The following is a 21,566-nucleotide window of genomic DNA, read 5'->3' on the forward strand; positions in this document are numbered from 1 at the left end:
CTACGTTGGTATAGGGGAAGGAAGTGTTTGCACAATACTGAAAGTGTTGGCGTTAAAAAAGGTTTGTGCCAGGTGGGTCCCCAGGATGTTGACAGTGGCTCACAAAGAAACAAGATAAACGGTATGCAGTACAAGAATGGTGGAGATGCATTTCTTGGAAGAATTGTGACAGGTGATGGAATATGGCTCCATTATTTTTCACCAGAGACGAAGAGGCAATCAATGGAGTGTCATCACGCAAATTCACCCAAGAAAAAAAATTCAAAACCTCACCTTCTGTTGGAGAACTTATGGCTACAGTGTTTTTCGATTCTGAAGGACTCTTGATTGTGGACATCATGCCAAGTGGAACCACCATATATTCTGATGCATATGTGATGACTCCGAAGAAACTTCAAGCTCGACTGAGTCGTGGTCGACCACATCGGCAAAAGCAGGATGTTTTGCTGTTGCACGACAGTGCACAGCCACATGTCAGTCAAAAAACCATGGAAGCGACCACAGAACTCGGATGGACAACACTGAAACACCAGCCTTACAGCCCTGACCTGACTTCATGTGACTATCATCTTTTTGGGAAACTGAAAGACTCTCTTCATGCAACAGGGTTTGAAGATGATGACTCCCTTGTGCACGCTGCCAAACAGTGGCTCCAACAGGTTGGTCCAGAATTTTACCGTGTGGGTATATAGGCGCTGGTTCCAAGATGGTATAAGGCAGTTGAGAGGGATGGAAATTATGTGGAGAAATGAAACTATTGTTCCTAAAGGATGTATCTACACACTGTAAAACTTTCAAACAGGTAGAATAAAAAATGGATTTAAAAAAAATAGTGTGCATTTATTTTGGAGTGACCCTGGTAATACTTGATAAATAAGAACCTTAAGACTTATAGCAGCTGAAGACCGATGCTCTTAAAAACAATACACTAGAATAAATTTTCAGTAGGCAGAAGGCTCACAGCTTTATCTTCCAAAAGGTAATACTTGATAAGTAAGACCATTAAAACTTAAAACGGCTGAACGTCTATGCTTTTATAGGTAATACAATAAATTTTCAGCAGGCAGGAGGCCCAAACTTTATCTTCAGACAACGTAAGACTTGAATTAGATTTTCACTCTGCAGCGGAGTGTGCCCTGATATGAAAATTCCTGGCAGATTGGAACTGTGTGCCAGACCGAGACTCGAACTCGGGACCTTTGCCTTTCGCGGGCAAGTGCTCTACCAACTGAGCTACCCAAGCACGACTCACGCCCCCCTCCTCACAGCTTTACTTCTGCCAGTACCCCGTCTCCTACTTTCCAAACTTTACAGAAGCTCTCCTGCGAACCCTGCAGACCTATCACTCCTGAAAGAAAGGATATTGCGAAGACGTGGCTTAGCCCAGCCATTTGTAAGCTTATACCATATCGAAAATTCGAACCTGAATACTAATTATGTTAAACAGTTGCTCAGTTGCAGTAATTCTTATTTGTAGACACGAAATCTAAATATTACTATAAATGAAAAAAATGACAAACAAAACATGTGTTAGGGTCATGTAAAAAGGTACAGGGAAGGAAATATAGCAGGCAGTTATTGAAGGTTTGATAGAAAAACTTGAGTGTAGGTGAACGAAAAATACTACACTCAGTACATAGGGGAAGGCGGGGCAAGACGGGGAGGTGGGGTAAGGCGGGGAAGGGCTATAAGCTGCAGTCAGAGTTCAAATGTTTCAAATGGCTCTTAGCACTATGGGACTTAACATCTATGGCCATCAGTACCCTAGAACTTAGAACTACTTAAACCTAACTAATCTAAGGACAGCACACAACACCCAGCCATCACGAGGCAGAGAAAATCCCTGACCCCGCCGGGAATCGAAGCCGGGAACCCGGGCGTGGGAAGCGAGAACGCTACCGCACGACCACGAGATGCGGGCTACAGTCAGAGTATTGCCATCTGTGGATAGCTACGTCAACATCATCAATACACAGGTCCCAGTATGTTGACATTGCTAAACCTTAGTTTCGCGGCAGTTTCTGTGAGCTTTTCAAGGTACGTACAATTGTTATACTGATTTGCATTGTTTTACACCTTTCGAGGTCCTAAAACATGTGATTCGCGAACATTTGTCCTGACTGTATATATAGCACTGAATAGTACTCCTTATTAACAGTAAACTGCTGTGTCAGTAGTCAATGTTCACTACATAGTGTTCATGTAGGCGTAATGTAACCTGACAGACTGGTAGGGGGAAGGCGGGGTAGGGCAAGATGGCGAGCTTCCAAGTCTTGCCAATACTATTTGTCCAACCATTACGTCCTTATTGTCTCATGTGTTTACCTCGCTGCGGGTTTTGAACACGTACATTATACGTTGAATACAATTGTAAATAGACTGTTATTCGTTATTCCAACACTTTCCTAATTAATTACAAAGTATGCCTTAGGCTATATTGTGAATAAAAATACACAAAACGTACAAAGTCAGTATTCTTGCCATGCTTTAACGACTGACTATTGGAAATATGGTATTTACTGTATAATATAGAATACCAGGAATGAACTGACTCAATAGTACCTTCCACGTGTTTTATTTCACATGGTTCGCAAGTATCGGCGACAAACGTCTAGGCAAGATTGGTCATTGGAGTCAATGGAAGGCGCTGTAAATGCTGTTATGGAAGGTCATATGGGTTCTTTCATGGGTGCTCGACAGTTCAAAGTGCCACAGAAATATGTGTTTCAGCGTCGGGGTTCCCACGACACTTGTGTAGGGACAGAAAGTGATGATGACGAGGCTGTCCACGCTTGTGTACTATGTGAAAGTAAGAGTCCTAAATAAAACCTAATACCTGATTCTAAAATTGGCAGAACCATGTTTTCGAAACCATATCGTTACATGATTTCGTTATTCCAGTCCCTATTTAAGCTTTAGAGATGAATTCATGCTAGTTCCCCATCTTACCCCGCGTATAGGGCAAGATGGGGAATTGGTAGCTTATGTTTCAAATCGAAATATTTCTAACTAAATGTAACAAGTTTTCAGGTTTCTTTGCGTGCTATTGTAATTCAGTGGTTAAATAAACAAATGATAATCAAACCTGTCACAGACAGCAAGGGACTTCGAAGAGCAGTTGAATGGAATGGACAGTGTCTTGAGAGGAGTATATAAGATGAAGATCAACAAAAGCAAAACGAGGATAATGGAATGTAGTCGAATTAAGTCGGGTGATGCTGAGGGAATTAGATTAGGAAATGAGATACTTAAAGTAGTAAAGGAGTTTTGCTATTTGGGGAGCAAAATAACTGATGATGGTCGAAGTAGACAGGATATGAAATGTAGACTGGCAATGGCAAGGAAAGCGTTTCTGAAGAAGAGAAATTTGTTAACATCGAGTATAGATTTAAGTGTCAGGAAGTATTTTCTGAAAGTATTTGTATGGAGTGTAGCCATGTATGGAAGTGAAACGTGGACGATAAATACAGTAGTTTAGACAAGAAGAGAATAGAAGCTTTCGAAATATGGTGCTACAGAAGAATGCTGAAGATAAGGTGGGTAAATCACATAACTAATGAGGAAGTATTGAATAGGATTGGGGAGAAGAGAAGTTTGTGGCACAACTTGACCAGAAGAAGGAATCGGTTGGTAGGACATGTTCCGAGGCATCGAGGGATCACAAATTTAGCGTTGGAGGGCAGCGTGGAGGGTTAAAATCGTAGAGGGAGACCAAGAGATGAATACACTAAGCAGATTCAGAAGGATGTAGGTTGCAGTAGGTACTGGGAGATGAAGAAGCTTTCACAGGATAGAGTAGCATGGAGAGCTGCATCAAACCAGTCTCGGGACTGAAGACCACAACAACAACAACAATCAAACCTACTTGAATATGTTAGTTTTTGTCCCTTTTGTAAGGGTTTAAAGTTAGCTTCCCCATCTAGCCCTGCCTTCCCCTACGTAAATATCATGAATGAACAATACGGAAGCGATGATCTGTTACAAGTATTGCACTTAAGTGATCATTATTGAACTTACACGTTGAAATTTCAGCGTCCGGTGTGATATCATGTATTGATTTTATTTTTAATAAAAGTTACAGTCCAGGCATCTATACCATTACCTTTTCGTTTCTTGTATCCTTTAGAGAATGAGACCAAAGGAGAACTTCCGTAAAATATTGACTACATTTGGGAAGCTACAATATTTCACGTTCATAACTTAGTCTTCAGATTGGCATTCCTCGCATCCTACACACAACACGATAGGAACGTGAACTCAACAGAATCTATATCAGAATCTACCGCGCAGATGGCGAAAGACAGTGAAACGTCCCCTTTGAAAAATTTATACAAGACTCTGCTTAAACTGACACACAATACTTTTAGCGCAACGCAATCTGACTTTCAATAATCCCTACAAGAGAATGGCCCTGACTAACATTAACCTATATGTTTCACAAATCACTTACCTCACAAAAATCTTCGTTACTCGAAATACTGCAATACAGCAAGCGCCACTACTGCTAGCTAACTAAAAGATTCAAACTACTGAAGGCACTAACTACTGATAGGCATAGTTAGCAAATGAAAGATTTTAGTAGAGAACAAACAGTGTATTTAACTCATTAGTCATAATATATATAGCAGTTCATGACACCAATTCTTACAAATTTCAAAACTCCGCCATCTCTCTCCCCACGTCCACCACTGCTGGCGGCTCACCTCCAACTGCGCAACGCTACGTGCTGTTAGCATCCAGCTGCCGCTGCCCAACACTACAATGGCAGACAACAATGCAAACCAGCCACAGACTGCGCACAGCACAGCCAGTGATTTTTCATACAGAGCGCTACGTGGCGTTACCAATAAGAAAATGTAAACAGCCTACTTACAACAGCTCCATTTCGTAGGGTTTTGACAATTTCCAGACTCAATTAGGTTTAATAGTTTAGAGTTCTTAATCAATGTACACCTTTTTTATAATTTGAAAAGTTGTTGTTGACAACTAAATTTAACTCCATGAAAACGACCAGTGGCATTACGACGTTAATTTCCTAAACAATTTTGTGATTAATAGATATCTGTATAAGCGTGACTCAAATGTTCGTAATCGGTGTTTCTGTGACGTGACTCTTTGTATCCTCAAAGAAACTTACTGGAGTAATAGTCTTACTTGCTGAAAATGGTTAAAGCCGCTTGGAACGATAACATGAGGAAGTGTCACGTCGAGGCAGCTGCGTCTATGATTTGTGTAGAAGGGAGTGCCCACGCTGTATTACTCTAGGTTTATACCTCTTTTGGACGGATACCACGACGTCATAGTGAAATGTGTATTTGTCTCCAACACTCATATCCAAAGCATCACCCATCTTTTTCTTTTTTTTGTATTTAACGCTGTGATGTATAATTTCCTATAAAATCATATATGTGTGTTTTCCTCTTGCGAGTTTGCAATTTAAACCAATAAAGCGTGTGGTGGTTCAGTTCTTCCTGTTTGTGAACACTACCCTCTGTAGAATTGCAAAGTATTCTTCATAATTTTGAGTGTATATGGTTTTGTGGTGGTGGTTGTTAGTGTTTAACGTCCCGTCGACAACGAGGTCATTAGAGACGGAGCGCAAGCTCGGGTTAGGGAAGGATTGGGAAGGAAATCGGCCGTGCCCTTTTCAAAGGAACCATCCCGGCATTTGCCTGAAACGATTTAGGGAAATCACGGAAAACCTAAATTAGGATGGCCGGAGACGGGATTGAACCGTCGTCCTCCCGAATGCGAGTCCAGTGTGCTAACCACTGCGCCACCTCGCTCGGTTATATGGTTTTGTGAGTTCCAGCAGTGCGTGAGTAGTGCGAAGTAATTTCATGAACATTAACAGGAGTATCGCTACGGCTTCTACTGGATGAACCACTCCTTCATGCCTGCTGAAATAATTCGGACGATAGCCATTTGTAAACATTCGCCTAGATTTCATTCGCTTCCCTGAGCGCCCATGTCCTCACTTGTTGCGAACTAACTTGTGCTTTTAGTGGACTGTTGTCGCGCAAATAATGTATTCGACGACGGCCTGCTTCAAAGAAACTGGAGCCATATCTATGCCCATCCTCTGCAAACCACTTTGGAGTGCATGGTGCAAGAAAGGTTCAGGAGTGGACTTAAAATTCAAGCTCAAAGGAAATCAATTACACGATTGACCAATGGCATTGCTATCCTGAGTGAAAGTGAAGAAGAATGACATGGCCTGATGAATGGAATGAACAGTTTAGAGTACAGAATATGAATTTAGAGTAAATCGAAGAGAGACGAAAGTAATGGGAAGTAGCTGAAATGAGAAAACCGAGGAACATAACATCAGGACTGATGGTCACAAAGTAGATGAAGTTAATGCATACTATTGCCTAGACAGCAAAATAACCAATGACGGACGCAGCAACGTCTACATCTACATCTACACCTACATGGATCCTCTGCAAATCACATTTAAGTGCCTGGGAGAGGGTTCATCGAACCACCTTCACAAATGTCTATTATTCCAATCTAGCATAGCGCGCGGAAAGAATGAACACCTATATCTTTCCGTACGAGCTCTGATCTCCCTGATCTCGATTTTATCGTGGTGATCGTTCCTCTCTATTTAGGTCGGTGTCAAATAAATATATTCCCAGTAGCAGGAGAAAATTGGTGATTAGAATTTCGTGAGAATATTTCGTCCCAACGAAAAACGCCTTTCTTTTAATAATGTGCCGCCTAAATCCTGTATCATTTCTGTGACACCCTCTCCCATATTTCGCGATAATACAAAACGTGGTGCCTTTCTTTGAACTTTTTCGATGTACTCCGTCAGTCCTATCTGGCAAGGATCCCACACCGCGCAGCAGTAGTCTAAAGGAGGACGGACAAGCGTAGTGTAGCAGTCTCCTTAGTAGGTCTGTTACATTTTCTAAGTGCCGTGCCAATAAAACGCAGTATTTGGATAGCATTTCCCACAACATTTTCTGTGTGTTCCTTTGAATTTAAGTCGTTCGTAATTGTAATACCTACGAATTTAGTTGAATTTACAGCTTTTAGATTAGACTGATTTATCGTGTAATCGAAGTTTAACGAGTTCCTTTTAGCACTCTTGTGGAGGATCTCACAATTTTCGTTATTTACGGTCAACTGCTACTTTTCGCACCATCCAGATATCATTCCTAAATCGTTTTGCAATTTGTTTTGATCCTCTGATGACTTTATTAGTCGATAAACGACAGCGTCATCTGCAAACAACCGAAGACGGCTGCTTAGATTGTCTCCCAAAAGCAGACTAGCACTAGATAAAGGGCGTTCCTGGCCAAGAGAAGTCTACTAGTATCAAAAATAGAAATTTCTGCGAAAGTACGTTTGGAGCACAGCATTGTCTGGTAACGAAACATGTACTTTGGGAAAACTAGAACAAAGAGGAAACAAGGATTTGAAATGAGGTGCTACAGATGAATGTTTATAACTAGGTGGACTGATAAGAGATGGACTGAGGAAGTTCTGCGCAGTTTCGGAGAGAAAAGGAATATGTGGATGACGCTGACAAGGAGGGGGCAGGATGGTAGGACATCTGGGAATGATTTCCATGGTACTAGGAGGAGCTGCAGAGAGCAAAAACTGTAGAGGGAGACAGGGATTGCAATACATCCAGAAAATAACTGAAGGCGTAGGTTGCATGAATTACTCTGAGATGAGGTTGCCACCACAGGAGCGGAATTCGTGGCGGCCCTCAAAAAACCAGTCAGAAGACTGATGGCTCAACTAAAAAAAAAGAAAAAAGTGGAGGGTACGTCCCATGGTACGATTTACTAGTATTTCTTCCCGTTCTAAGTGCATATGGAGCGCAGCAAGAATGAGTGCCTAAATGCCTCTGTGCACGCTGTAATTAGTCCAATCCTTTGTCCAAGATCCCTATGGGACCGATACATAGAGGATTGTAATATATTCATAGATTACTCAGTTCGAGTTGATTCATTAAACTTTGTGAGGTGTGTCAACATGCTCATCTCTTCAGGTATAGCAGATTCCCCCATAATATATTCCATTTTTCTGCTATTTAACTCTGAAAATGGGTCCTTTCGAACCACGTTTGGAGAACATAGGAAATCAAATGTGTACTCAAACAAAGCCAGATCACAGCGTAAATTGAAATTTCTCTGCATTCTGTTGATCTATATCCTCTTAGTAATTATAGAAGAACAAGTGATACTTGAATTTATATCAGTTCACTCATTTAGTACAAAATTAGTAAGTAAAACAAATTTTAGAAAGAAAACGGTCGAAGGTTTTTTGAAGTGATTTGTAAGAAATAAAACAGAGAGATATTTACAGACAACCTTATAGGTAGGGCAACCACAGCTGTGAGCAGTCATTTGGATATTAATAAACAGCTTCAGATTTCCTCAGTTATTTATTATTGGATCACTAAAAGCCACATCTTCAGGTGAACATCTGTATTACAATGTATCCAGAAGGAATATTAACCCTGAGACTTACATTTGTATGATACATTATTTTAAGGTTTTAAAAAGTTTTGGAAGGAGTTATTGTTTCGTTCTGATCCAAATTAGACCTCAATAGCTTTTAATTTATTATCACCTTACCAATTAATTTGTCTAGGACCCATCTTCTAGCAGGCAGCTGTGACCGAGCGGTTCTAGGCGCTGCAGTCCGGAACCGAGCTGCTGCTACGCTCGCAGGTTCCAATCCTGCCTCGGGCAGGGATGTGTGTGATGTCCTTAGGTCAGTTAGGTTTAAGTAGTTCTAAGTCTAGGGGATGGATTACCTCAGATGTAAGTCCCATAGTGCTTAGAGCCGTTTGACCCATTTGAACCCATCCGCTATACTGGAATCCGGTTGTTTTATTCTATGACTTACCACCTCTTAGTGGTGTTGTGTTCTGATGGACAACGAATGTTGGGCACAAAGTTCCGAGCTTTTCAGCTCTAATGTTTCAGTTATGTGAGTACTAACATTCTGATATTCTGATGTGAAAGTTTTGATATATTTTAAAACATTTCTTAAATCATAAAATAATTTACCATACTAGTGTACATCTCGGCGATGTTATTCCTTCTGGATTTATTGTTACACAGATGTTCCCCTGGCATTTAGTGCCAAGAAACCGGCAGTAATCCAGTAATATAGAATTAAATACAACTGAAGCGATTTGTTAATACCCCAGAAGAGAAACATTTGATCCGCCTTTCAACGTCGCTCGAAATCGAACAAAGCAACTGAAGGGTAGATCGAGAGTTTAAAGTCCAGTGTTTCACTTAGAATTTTGAAGAGAACTATATTCGGGATGGAATATTACTCAGTAGCCTCCTTACTTCACAGCTGCACCATCCAAAGGCGAGTGAAATGTTCCTCTAATCTGTATTATTTGTTACTTTTACACACATCATCTCACGATACCTTTGGGTGCACTTTTTTCATTTTCTTTCCAAATTCTAGGCAGCTGGTTCCGAGAGCGATCCGTGCCTACCCATCATCAGACAATGTCGAACGACATAGTGCCGTGAGGTTCTCACACTGCACTGGTACGCACGTTGTACCGTTCCGTCATTTACGGCCGCCTACACACTGCAGATGTCAACCTCTGAGATGAGCTGCGGGCCTCACCAGCCGGCCCCACCCACGCGTCAGCTCTGCGTGGTGACCCGGATCGGCGGCCCGCCACACAAAGGGCCATCCATCTGCCAACCCAGTCGCGCGTCTCTGTGTCACACACACTCGGCAGCAGGCGACGCAACCGACGCAAATCGCTCGCGGTCGTTCTGCTGTGGCACAACTGCCGGCAGCGTTGCAAAACTCCCGGTTGCCTAACATTCAGTTCAGTTAGTGGTGTTCTCTAGCAGTCGATTGTGTAGTTCGATGACTCCCACCAGTAATTTCCCTCCTGTGCCAGTCTACACCTACATCTACACTTACGTCTACGTCTACAACACCTACAAAAATGCTCTGCAAGCCACTGTACGGTGCGTGGTGGAAGGTACCTTGTACCACTACTTGCCATTTACCCTCCTGTTCCACTCGCAAATAGAGCGAGGGAAAAACGGGTCTGTATGTCCCGAATGAGCCCTAATTTCTCGTATCTTACCTTCATTGTCCCGATGCACAACGGATGTTGGCGGCAGTAGAATCGTTCGGCAGTTAGCTTCAGATGCCTATTCTCTAAATTTTCTCAGTAATGTTTCTCAAAAACAACGTCTCCTTCCCTCCATGGATTCCCAACTGAGTTCCTGAAGCCCTTCAGTAACACTTAAGTGTTGTTCGAGCCTGCCGGTAACATATCTAGCAGCCCGTCTCCTAACTGCTTCTCTGTCTTCCTTCAATCTGACCTGGTACGGATCCAAAACACTCGAGAATAGGTCGCATCTGCATCTTATATGCGGCCTCCTTTACAGGTGAGCCACTCTTTCCTAAAATTCAGCGAGTGAGGTGGCGTAGTGACTAGCACACTGGACTCGCATTTGGGAGGACGACGGTTCAATCCAGTGTCCGGCCGTCCTGATTTAGGTTTTCCGTGATTTCCCTAAATGGCTCCAGGCCGATGCCGGGATGGTTCCTTCGAAAGTGCACAGCCGACTTCCTTTCCTAATCCGATGAGACTGGTGACATCGCTGTCTGGTCTCCTCCCCCAAAACAACCCTACCCAACCTAAAATTCTCCCATTAAACCGAAGTCGACCATTTGTGTTCCCTACCACAGTTCTCCGGTTCAGTAGTAACTTAATACATACAACGTTCTAGATGTTGCACTAACGCACGCCAACCTTTCGTTGTCGTACTCTTTCCCCTTCCACTCCACGTCCACAAGCAAATAGATATGTCTTGACGCAATAACAAATACACCAACAAGCCCACACGGCATTGCCGGGTGTAGAAGTATGAAACCGGAATTTTGCTGCAATAATTACACCTCTGTTGCTTGAAAATGATAAACAATACTTTATTCAGAAAAATCTCCATTGCTATTTGTATATTTCTCCTGCCTCTCCGACAGGCTATGAATGCCATGCAAAAAAAAAAAAAAAAGTTATTCATTTGATGCGATCCAGTCAGTGAGCTATTTTTTCATACGAATTGAAGCGTTGTTCAGCGACAGCGTGTCTCAGTGATGCAATTAGATGATACTCAGACGAAGCCAAGTCTGCCCTAGTGTTTTCCAGCTGACCGCCTCCATAGCCCTTTATGCTGTGTGTGGTGGGGCATTAACAGGGAGCAATAGGAGTTTATGTTGCCTGTTTCCATATTCCGGTGTTTTTTCACGTAATGATAGATTTAAATCAATCATTTGTTGTTAGTAGCGATCACTGTTAACTGTTTCACCTCGCATTAGCACCTCATAATAGATGATACCCTTCTGATCCCACCAAACATAGGGCATTGTCTTCTTTCCAAAGCGATTTGGTCTTGCAGTGGATGTCGATGGTTGGCTGGATTTAACCATGATTTATGACGATTAGGATACATTTTTCATCACTTGTCACCATTCGATGGATAAAAGACTGTGTTTTGTATCTGGCTAGCAGCATTTCACAAGTGGTCTTTCGAGTTGTTTGCTGTCTTTCATGCAGTTCAATTGGGACACATTTTACAACTTCTGCACCTACCCCATAGCTTTGAACCGAAGAGAGAAGGCTTCCTGCGACACATTTAGTTGTTCCACGGGTTCCTGTTGAATTTGAGTATCATCTTCATTCAATAAGGCCCTGCAATAAGTTACCTTCGAATTCTTTCGGTAGTTTCCAGCGCTCGTCGTTTCTCACTTCAAAATCAGCACCTTGAACTTTTTGAAGCACTTGAAACACTGTTTTTTCTCCAAGAGCATATTTTCTGAAAGCTTGGAAAGCATTCGATGCGATTCTGCGGCCGTTTTCTTCAAATGATATCAAATCAGTGCCGTCCTCAAATCGTAGTTCTTAGGCGCAAAACTCAACATGTTGACGGATGTGCGGATCTTGGCTTACTGTGAGTTGACATTCGTCGACAGCGGTAACAGGAAGCAGATGGCGCTGCAGACTCGGTTTCACGGTCCCTACACTGACGGCTAGCACCATATATAGGGAAATTCCGGTTTCATACTTATATACCTGGTATTTATTGGTTTATACACTAACTAGAAGAAAAAATAGCAACACGAAGAAGGAGCTGTCCGACATAAATGAAAGCTGGTTCTCGCTTCTCTACACCTGAAAGACGATGTCCAATTAGATTTCGCTGTAGACCCATAAGAGTGGCGCAAGTAACGCCACTACGAGGATGCACATCAGGTTTACTTCAAATAGAGTCTGTAACAAGTTTGTTTGTGTGGCTGTCCTCCTCAGCAAGCACAGAAATATTTGTTTTGTAAATAAAATCTTGCTGCACTGTAATTTATTTCTCCCAGATGCAGCGGAGGAAACGCATAACAAAGTCACAATATTTGTTTCTTGAGAGGCACAGTATACGCGGTGAACAGCATGAACAAAAAGTTCTGAATGTAAAACTGGGCTTATGTTTCGTGGTAATTCGACCTCCATACCAGATTGAGGATACCAACAAGCTATAACACTGAAGATGCCATAGAGTAAAAAAAGGCGAAACGGGTGTGGGAAAATAAATTACAGAGCAGCAAGGAAAGGTGGTTTTATTTTCCAAACAAAGACGCTCTAACGCTCGTGAGCATTTGTTACTTTCTAGATTTGAGGTGGTGAGTTGGTGTTAACCAAATTGCCTTTAAAGGCGATAAAAATACAGTGTCAGTAGGTTACTGAGTCTGGAGAAGCTCATGTAACAGGGATACAGGGAGCTGGATGTTATTTGTGCAACACTGCAGGAAGACTGGCCAGGAATTTAGCCACTCTACTTGGTTGCTGTCAGCGGTGGTCACAGGAATGTACGTTCGCAAGAAGACCAGTCACCGGACGGCCGAATTGGACTGCTAAGAGAGAAGGCCATTGTGTTCGGTGGATTACTCTGACGCACCATACTGCATATGCATCAACAATTTCAGGCCCGCAGCTCGTGGTCTAGTCGCTAGCGTTGTTGCCTCTCTGTCACGGGGTCTTGGGTTCGATTCCCGTCCGGGTTGGGGATTTTCTCTGCCCGGGGACTGGGTGTTTGTGTTGTCCTCATCATTTCATCCTCATCATCATCATTCGTGACAGTGGCTAGATTGGACCGTATAAAAAATTGGACAGTGTAAAATTTGAGACTTTGTACGGGCGCTGATTACCACGCATTTGCGCGCTCCATAAACCAAACATCATCATTGTGGTGTCACCGCCAGACACCACACTTGCTAGGTGGTAGCCTTTAAATCGGCCGCGGTCCGGTAGTATGCGTCGGACCCGCGTGTCGCGACTATCAGTGATTGCAGACCGAGCGCCAAAACACGGCAGGTCTAGTCTAGAGAGACTGCGTAGCAATCGCCCAGTTATACAGCCGACTTTGCTAGCGATGGTTCACTGACTTCTACGCTCTCATTTGCCGAGACGATAGTCAGCATAGCCTTCAGCTAAGATATTTGCTACGACCTAGCAAGGCGCCATTATCAGTACTATTGATATTGTGAAATATGTAACGTCAAGAGCGACGTCCATCATTAATGGATTAAAGTTACGTATTCCACCAGCTATGTCCGTTTTTCTCAATTCTAATTCCCTTGTCATGTTCCAGACCGCACGCCCGCCTGCGTGAGCTAAAACGCGTGCATTTCGGCCTCCTTTAGAAACACAGTGTTGGTTCTCCTGCCTACCACAACATTGGCGACGAGAGTAAAAGTGTTCTTATCGATATTGTCTTGATTTACTTGTGTAATGGCTTCGCCACAACCTCCAGATGTACTGTCCGAATTTTATTGCTTACAGATTCAGCAGACGCAGGCCTTACTGGATGCCCTTGGACAGCTCGTGCAGGGTCAACGTGCGATGCAAAACGATGCGGCAGCAGCCGTTTCACCGCTAACGCAGCCACAACACGCTGTTGTACCCACTTTTCGACCTTTTGATGGTGCACTGGAAAGCTGGAGAGAGTGGTCACGCCAATTTGGATTCCATCTCGCCGCCTACAGAATTCAAGGTAACGAGCGGCAGCCCTTTTTGTTGTCCTCAGTAGGGGTACAAACGTACCGTGTGATAGTGAAATTATTTCCCCGACGCGACGTAGCAACTCTGTCCTACGAAGAAATTTTGTCTGCCTTAGATGCATATTTCAAAGAATCAGTCAATGTAGTTGCCAAACGGTATACCTTCTTTCCTACAAAACGTACGGCAGGTCAGACTAAACGGGAGTGGGTTGCAACCTTGCAAGGCCTTACGAGGGATTGTGCTTTTGAGTGTCAATGTGGACTCCCTTATTCAGATACTATGGTACGTGATGCAATTGCACAGAACTTTTCTGATGTTCGTATAAGGGAACAGATTTTGAAACTAGTCAGTCCCTCCCTTCAACAAGTGGGGGACATATTGGATCGGCAGGACACACTTGACTTTGCTCAGGAATCATTTGAAACTTCGCCAGCAGTGTGTCAGGTTAACCGGCCCGCCGGGCGAGCTGCACGGAGCAGTAAACAGCCCTCGCGCCCGGCCGTGCCGCTGTCGCCAGGCTCTCAGCCACGTGTGCCGCCGCGGCATGCAAATGCAGTGATCAAATCATGCCCGCGGTGTGCTACTAAACATTCGCGTGAGAACTGCCCGTCACGCCAAGCTATTTACTTTTATTGTAATAAAAAAAGGACATGTTAAGAGTGTTTGCTAGAAAAAGCTCAGATCGGAAGCTCAAAACTGTTCCAGGCCCTTTGCTTCGCACCGGAATCGGAATCGAACCAAGGATACTCAGGCTCGCGAAACTTCGCCCGTGGAAATTCATGTAGTTCATTCCACTCCGCGCAGTGCCACTCTCTCTAACAGTGACTGTGTTCGTCCGAAAAATAGTGTGCGTCGACATCGCCGGAACTCCCGTCAAGTTGGAAGTGATTATGTACCAGTGTCAGTTCACGTTGCGCGAGACAGTCGCTCTTGTCGTCAGCAGGACAATAAACATTTTGTAGACTTGGACATTAACGGCAAAGTGATACCATTCCATCTCGATACAAGAGCTGCAGTTTCCCTGATCAATCAAGACACTTACAAACTGCTGGGCACACCTCCGTTGCGTGCCGCAAATGTTCGGTTAACCACCTATTCACGACAAAAGATCCCTGTGTTAGGACAGTGCAGCCTTCTTGCAACATATAAAGGACAAACAAAACTTGTGTCATTTTACGTCCTTCATTCTTCTTCTGCAGTGAACTTGTTTGGTTTAGAATTATTTCAGTTGTTTAACTTGTCTATAGTAAACCAGGTTCTATCAGTGAACCAGACGGTGCCTTCAGACAGTGTTTCCCGTCTATGTGAAAAATTTGCAGACATTTTTGCACCGGGCCTCGGTTGTGCTAAGAACTATAAACTGCCACCATCCAAGCGTTGTCCTCTATCTTTTGCATTGAAGGTCTCCCACAGACTTTTGTTAGCGACAATGGCCCACAATTCATGTCCGCAGAATTTCAGTCATTCTGCAAGGCCAATGGTATTCAACATCTGAAGTCCGCGCCGTTTTCGCCACAGTCAAACGGTACCGCTGAACGATTGGTCAGGACTTTCAAGTCACAGATGTTGAAGTTGAAAGAGTCGCATTCTCGGGAGGACGCGTTATTGCTCTTTTTGTCCTCGTGTCGCTCTCAGCCCCGAGATGGTCGCTCGCCGGCTGAGTTGCTCCACGGTCGTCATCATCGAACCTTGATGTCATTGCTACATCCGCCACATCAGGTTCCTGTGCAGCGGCAGACACCTGCTTTTGCTCCAGGCGACGTTGTCTACTATCGCCATTACCGAGGTTCATGGAGTTGGCTCGAAGGGCGCATTCTTCGCTGCCTCGGACGCGCTATGTATCTGGTTTTGGGGGCCTCTGGTAGGGTGCGTTGGCATCTCAATCAGCTGCGCCTCTGTAGTCGCACGGGCTCTGCCGCTCGCCGTCTGCTTTCAGCGACGGTGCCGTATCGTCAGCGCCCCGGGGACCCATCTACTGGCTCGCCTAAGCCCAGGTGTTACCGACGCTGCCTTCCATTTTGCCCCATGGCGACGCGCCGCCGCCACCGCCGCCGCCGCCTGTTCTCCCGCCGGCGACGCCCGCAGTGGACGCGTCGTTGCAACCGCCGGGCGCCTCCCTAGGACACACGCCGCCGATCGCTTCCCGTGACCTATGCCATGGAACTCTTGCCCGCTCCGGACCGTATGTCGTCTTCGCCCGTCGGGTGCCCCGGCCCGATGGAGGTCAACCCTTCGTCCCTTCCTGTCTCTTTACGGGCGCATACATTGCATGCTGGCGTTCATCCTGGAGCAGGTTTTCAGGCGTTTCCTAGCTCCCCGCTGTCCGAATGGCAGGGTGAGGGTGGCACAGCCTCGCCTGTTGTTAGGCTCCCCACCTCGTCGCATACGTCAACATGGGGTCCTCCCCACTGCAGGCGGAAGCCTTATACCACAACCGTACGTCGATTTGCGGGGGAGGAATGTGGTGTCACCGCCAGACACCGTACTTGCTAGGTGGTAGCCTTTAAATCGGCCGCGGTCCGGTAGTATGCGTCGGACCCGCGTGTCGCCACTATCAGTGATTGCACACCGAGGGCCGCCACACGGCAGGTTTAGTCTGGAGAGACTCCCTAGCACTCGCCCAGTTGTACAGCCGACTTTACTAGCGATGGTTCACTGACTTCTACGCTCTCATTTGCCGAGACGATAGTTAGCATAGCCTTCAGCTACGTTATCTGCTACTACCTAGCAAGGCGCCATTATCAGTACTATTGATATTGTGAAATATGTAACGTCAAGAGCGACGTCCATCATTAATGGATTAAAGTTACATATTCCACCAGCTATGTCCGTTTTTCTCAATTCTAATTCCCTTGTCATGTTCCAGACCTCACGCCAGCCTGCGTGAGCTAAAACGCGTGCTTTTCGGCCTCCTTTAGAAACACAGTGTTGGTTCTCCTGCCAACCACAACAGTCATCGTCATCATCAGCAACTTGATCAGTACTTAGCACCACAGTGACACAGCTACACGTCGATTAATTTAAGGACAGCTCCGAGACTTCGTGCAGAGTGCATTCCACTGACCCCAAATCACCGCCATTTCCGACTTCCGTGATGTCAAACCAGAGCATACTGTTCTGTTTTTTGCATGAAGATGGTCCTGTTCCGGTGCCAAACATGGCTGTGGGTTGGTTAGAACTTGAGAGCCAGCACCAAATATGTCTGCATACTAGAAACACTAGATCTACACATGGAGTATGGTATGGGGGCGATTTTGTGTGACAGCGAGGGCATTCTAATTGTTAACCAGCGTAGTCTGAGTTCAAATTAGTACGTCAGCCTCGTGATTCGACATGTTTTTCTGCCATTCATGAGCACCATTACAGGATAACGCTCGCCCACATTCAGTTGTTTTTAACAGAACATGCTCTACAGAATGTAGACATGTTGTCTTGGTCTGTTCGATCTCCAGATGTGTCTCCAATAGAGCATATATAGGGCATCATCGGACGGCAACTCCAGCTTCACACAAAAACAGCTTTAACAGTCCCTGTATTGACCGACCAACTGCAACAGGCATGGAACCCTATCCCACAAACTGACATCTGGCACCCGTCTAACACAACTGATGCAATCATTTAATATTCTGGTTGAATGTACCAGATTTTTACATTTGCAATGGCTTATCTGATGCTCACCTCAACCTCTGCTTTTTCAGTGTTAATCAATTAAACATGTTACCTAGACAAAAGTAGTTCACGAATTTTATGACTCCACATTAACTATTGTTTGGTGTTACGATTTTTTCCGGTACGCAACGTGCTATTAGCTGCATATCACTGGATTTTAAACGCTCACCAGTCGTAGAAAAGCTGACACTGTGACTCTTCACGTGCTTCTAGTTTAATAGGTTAAATCAAAGTTTCTATTTCTGTGCGTTGCTCCTTTAGAATATTTAAAACGAAGCATATCACAAATGAGAATGCTGATGGTAGATGTGAGTTGCAAAAATGTTTTAAAAAATAGTCACCAAGCATTTTCTTTTCTATGTCAACAACGAGGTTGATTTTGCTTTGGAGAAGTCTGTTTCCTTTTGGGTTAAAAATACAGAGGGCCGTCCTATGAAAAGATGTACATATAAATTTTAAATTTAATTTGTGCTTGATGAACATGAAACTGTTCTCCGGAGAAATTTCTACAGTACGCTTTAAGAGCACAAATGACGTCTGACTAGCACTGAGTTGACATTCGCAGACACTGAATTATCTGTATCTTTTTAAGAGTTAAAGCTGTTGTCACTGTTGTTAATATTACAGTTTAGTAGCACTTATAGTTACGAAAAACAACGACAATTTAGGAATAAAGGACAATGTCTCACATGAAACATAAAAAGAGATTGATTACATACAAGGACAAAATACTTTACAGTTTAGCCTCAAATTTATAATAAAACCTTTTTAACGATAATATGTAATTAATATTTTTTTCCTTTTAAATCTACTGAAGTGTAATACAATATTGGATATATTTATGTGATGCGCTTCTTTTAGTCATAAATTACGTCTAAATAGAAAATATAACAGTGTTTACATGGAAAACTGATATGACTTTTACATACTTGAAAAAGAAATTGTGCTTTAGAATGGTATGTTGATCATTAACTGGCTACGACAGAAAAATAAAATCATGATTTTGAATATTTACTATGGAAAGAAAATATGGACAGTATGGTTTATTAAATGAGATATCGAACGATTCTATATGTTCTTCTCACTGTGTTATATTAGAACACCTAAATGACAATATTCACTTGACAATTCATGTGGGACATGATTAGCATGTGAAATGGTCCTGTTCAAATAATCATGATCACAGGTTTAGAACCTCTCAGACATGGGCAGAGACTACTCTGCAAGGATTTTGCACAGTTTTTATGTGTCTCCAAACTCTTCGAGTCCTAGGAAGTAGTTGCAGCATCAGTAAGGTTTTTGGAGCACCTACGACCATTTATGATCTTTTGGAACATTGGTGTTCTGTCTAGCATGGAATAAGGTCACAGGCAGTGAACTGATTGCATGCAGGCAGTGGCTTCAGACAATGGCGCATACCTATCTGCGTTTACGCCTGCAACTAGTAACATTAACTATAACATGGACCAAAGAGCAGTTCGTTTTATCAATGGACCACAAATTGCAAACCTTTATAACCTGAAAATAATTTAATGGGGTTGGAAGAGAAATTAAATGAGATCCAATCGTAAGTAGTATGGTTGTCAAAAGTACTCCAAAATGTCAAAGATAAATTAGAATTAATGCCAGAAAGTGTATTTTACTGCAGAAGAAGAAACCAGCGAAGACGTTCAGGTCTAGACTTCATAGTCAACAAAGACGTTAAGTACAATTTTACAGGTATTTAAGAATTCTCAGGCAGAACAGGGAGACTTTATTAAATAATAAATAAAATACATTTCTACAGTAATTATTCAACTCTGTGCACTAAAGTATTCGAAATTTATTGACATTATATGATAACACCACAAAGACTTTGGTAAACTTATAAATGATAGAAAACCACACTAAAGGTTGACAAAGATGGATTTTGATGCAAATTACCAACAAGAATCAACGAAAGAGTCTTTAGTGTGGAACTTTCAATATGTCATCTGCAGGACCATAGGACAATAGCTCACGCTGCTGCACACACTACACTAGTCGAATTCCCTCCCTAACACATACTTCAATTCACACATTCAGTGCATTTTCCCCTTCATACCAAGGCTTTCCAGTAATGGAATAGCACCTCAACTTTATACCTAATTGGGAAAGCCTGCATGTAACAAAGGCCTTTATCTGATAGAATTAGATTTTCCTTGAGACATATTAGTTTCAACTTAATCTTCGATAATGACAAAAGCTGAAGAAATGAATTAAAATTTGTGGCATGGTCGGTACTTGAACCTGGTTCTCTTGCTTACGTGTCAGATGTTCTAGCAATTAACCACTGTAACAGTGTTATTTTATTAATTACAAGGCATAAATATACAGTCCATCGCACTGACCTGCACAATGTCACACCAAAATCGTATCGTAAACTGATGGGTCAATCAGATGATGTTTTTCATATGAAAGCAATGGTATTACTTACTAGTTAAGTTAACACTGAACAACAAATCTGAAGTGAAAATGTGTAAACTGCATGATTTTGAGTTAGTTATGTTTATGTTTATGTCAGTATAAAATGATACAAAATGATCATCTTCATAAAAATTTGGCTCTCGGTTTTTAGAAAAGTAATCTACATTTTTGTATAAATAAATCACTGACTAAATATGCATTCACATTCCAAGATTCAGCATAAAAAATTTTAAGTGAATAATTACTTGAATTATGTTGTGTGTTGCGCACTGATAAATTCTAGTGCCATTCTGGAAGTACAAAAGTGTAATATTAAGAAAAAATTAAGATAATAATACATGAATGAAAATACTTCAAGGGTCTGCTTTGTACCAGAACAATAAAAGCACAAAAGAAAATATATAAATTAACTGGTCGCAAATGTAAACAAGGAATTACAAATGTTAAATGTCCATATGTACAGTATATACAGTTACATATTTTGTTCAGAGATGAATTCAGAAGATGACCGATTTCGCTTGCCTTAAAGTTTATACCCATACTCGGGAACATCCCTTATGACAGTCCAGTAGTAATCTGCTAAAATAGTAGGGCTGCACTCTCTGACATACCTATTCTCAAATGTGGCAATATCTGATGAAATCACACCCATGTTCATCACTTACTACACTGCAATCTTTGGGAAAGAAGTCAAGATGGTTATGTAAGAAATGCATTTTCAATGACATGCTGCAAGCATGTTTTTCAGAAGATTATAACATGTTACCTACAATCTCCTTGTAATTTATTGCTCGTTTGTTCCCTAAGAACTGTAAACAGACTATCATAAAACATTCAAATTCTTGCCTCTCATCACCTTGTACGATTCAATCAAAAGTATAGTCTCCGAAAAGCTCTTGAATCTGTGGGTCTTCAAAGATGCCCTCCTTTACTTTGGCATCACTTTACAACAACCCTCCACAGTACATGGTACACCCTGTCCATCAGTACATGAAGTCTGCCTGATCTTGGTTTAGCTATGTTTGTTCATTCATGTTTGCACTTTACAGTCACATTGCCAAAAGTCAAACTGGGCAGCTTTAGAAGGGTTAAAATGTTACTGAAAGATATGTTACTCAGGTGAGAGCCAATGACTTTAGTCTGATTAAAATTACTTGATAGTTGACACTTCATGTGTTTTAGCCGGCTCCAATCAGAGTGCTCATCGTCGCACTCAAACCATTCTTCAATGCCAAACTGCCACAATAATTAGTCAGTCTTGGCTTAAGTACTTAAACGCGTCACCATCTTTGTTAACAAAGTTTTTCATGAGACCAGAAAATTGCGCTGCTGCAAACTTGAAGCTGAAATCTCAGTCTTAGCTTTAGAGAGCTTCAGATCTCTA

The 21,566-nt window shown here is 42.7% G+C and overlaps 1 protein-coding gene across 1 annotated transcript; it reads left to right on the forward strand.

The window, feature by feature from the left end:
• Positions 1–2,583: 2,583 nt before the first annotated feature.
• LOC126278236 (uncharacterized) lies at positions 2,584–18,806 on the forward strand. Its single transcript, XM_049978217.1, has 2 exons — positions 2,584–2,809; positions 13,850–18,806. The coding sequence occupies exons 1-2, from the start codon at positions 2,771–2,773 to the stop codon at positions 14,723–14,725; spliced, it is 915 nt and encodes a 304-aa protein (XP_049834174.1). The 5' UTR covers positions 2,584–2,770; the 3' UTR covers positions 14,726–18,806.
• The last annotated feature ends 2,760 nt before the right edge of the window (positions 18,807–21,566 follow it).

The sequence above is a fragment of the Schistocerca gregaria genome, chromosome 6, assembly GCF_023897955.1.
Source record: "Schistocerca gregaria isolate iqSchGreg1 chromosome 6, iqSchGreg1.2, whole genome shotgun sequence".
Lineage (NCBI taxonomy): Eukaryota > Metazoa > Arthropoda > Insecta > Orthoptera > Acrididae > Schistocerca > Schistocerca gregaria.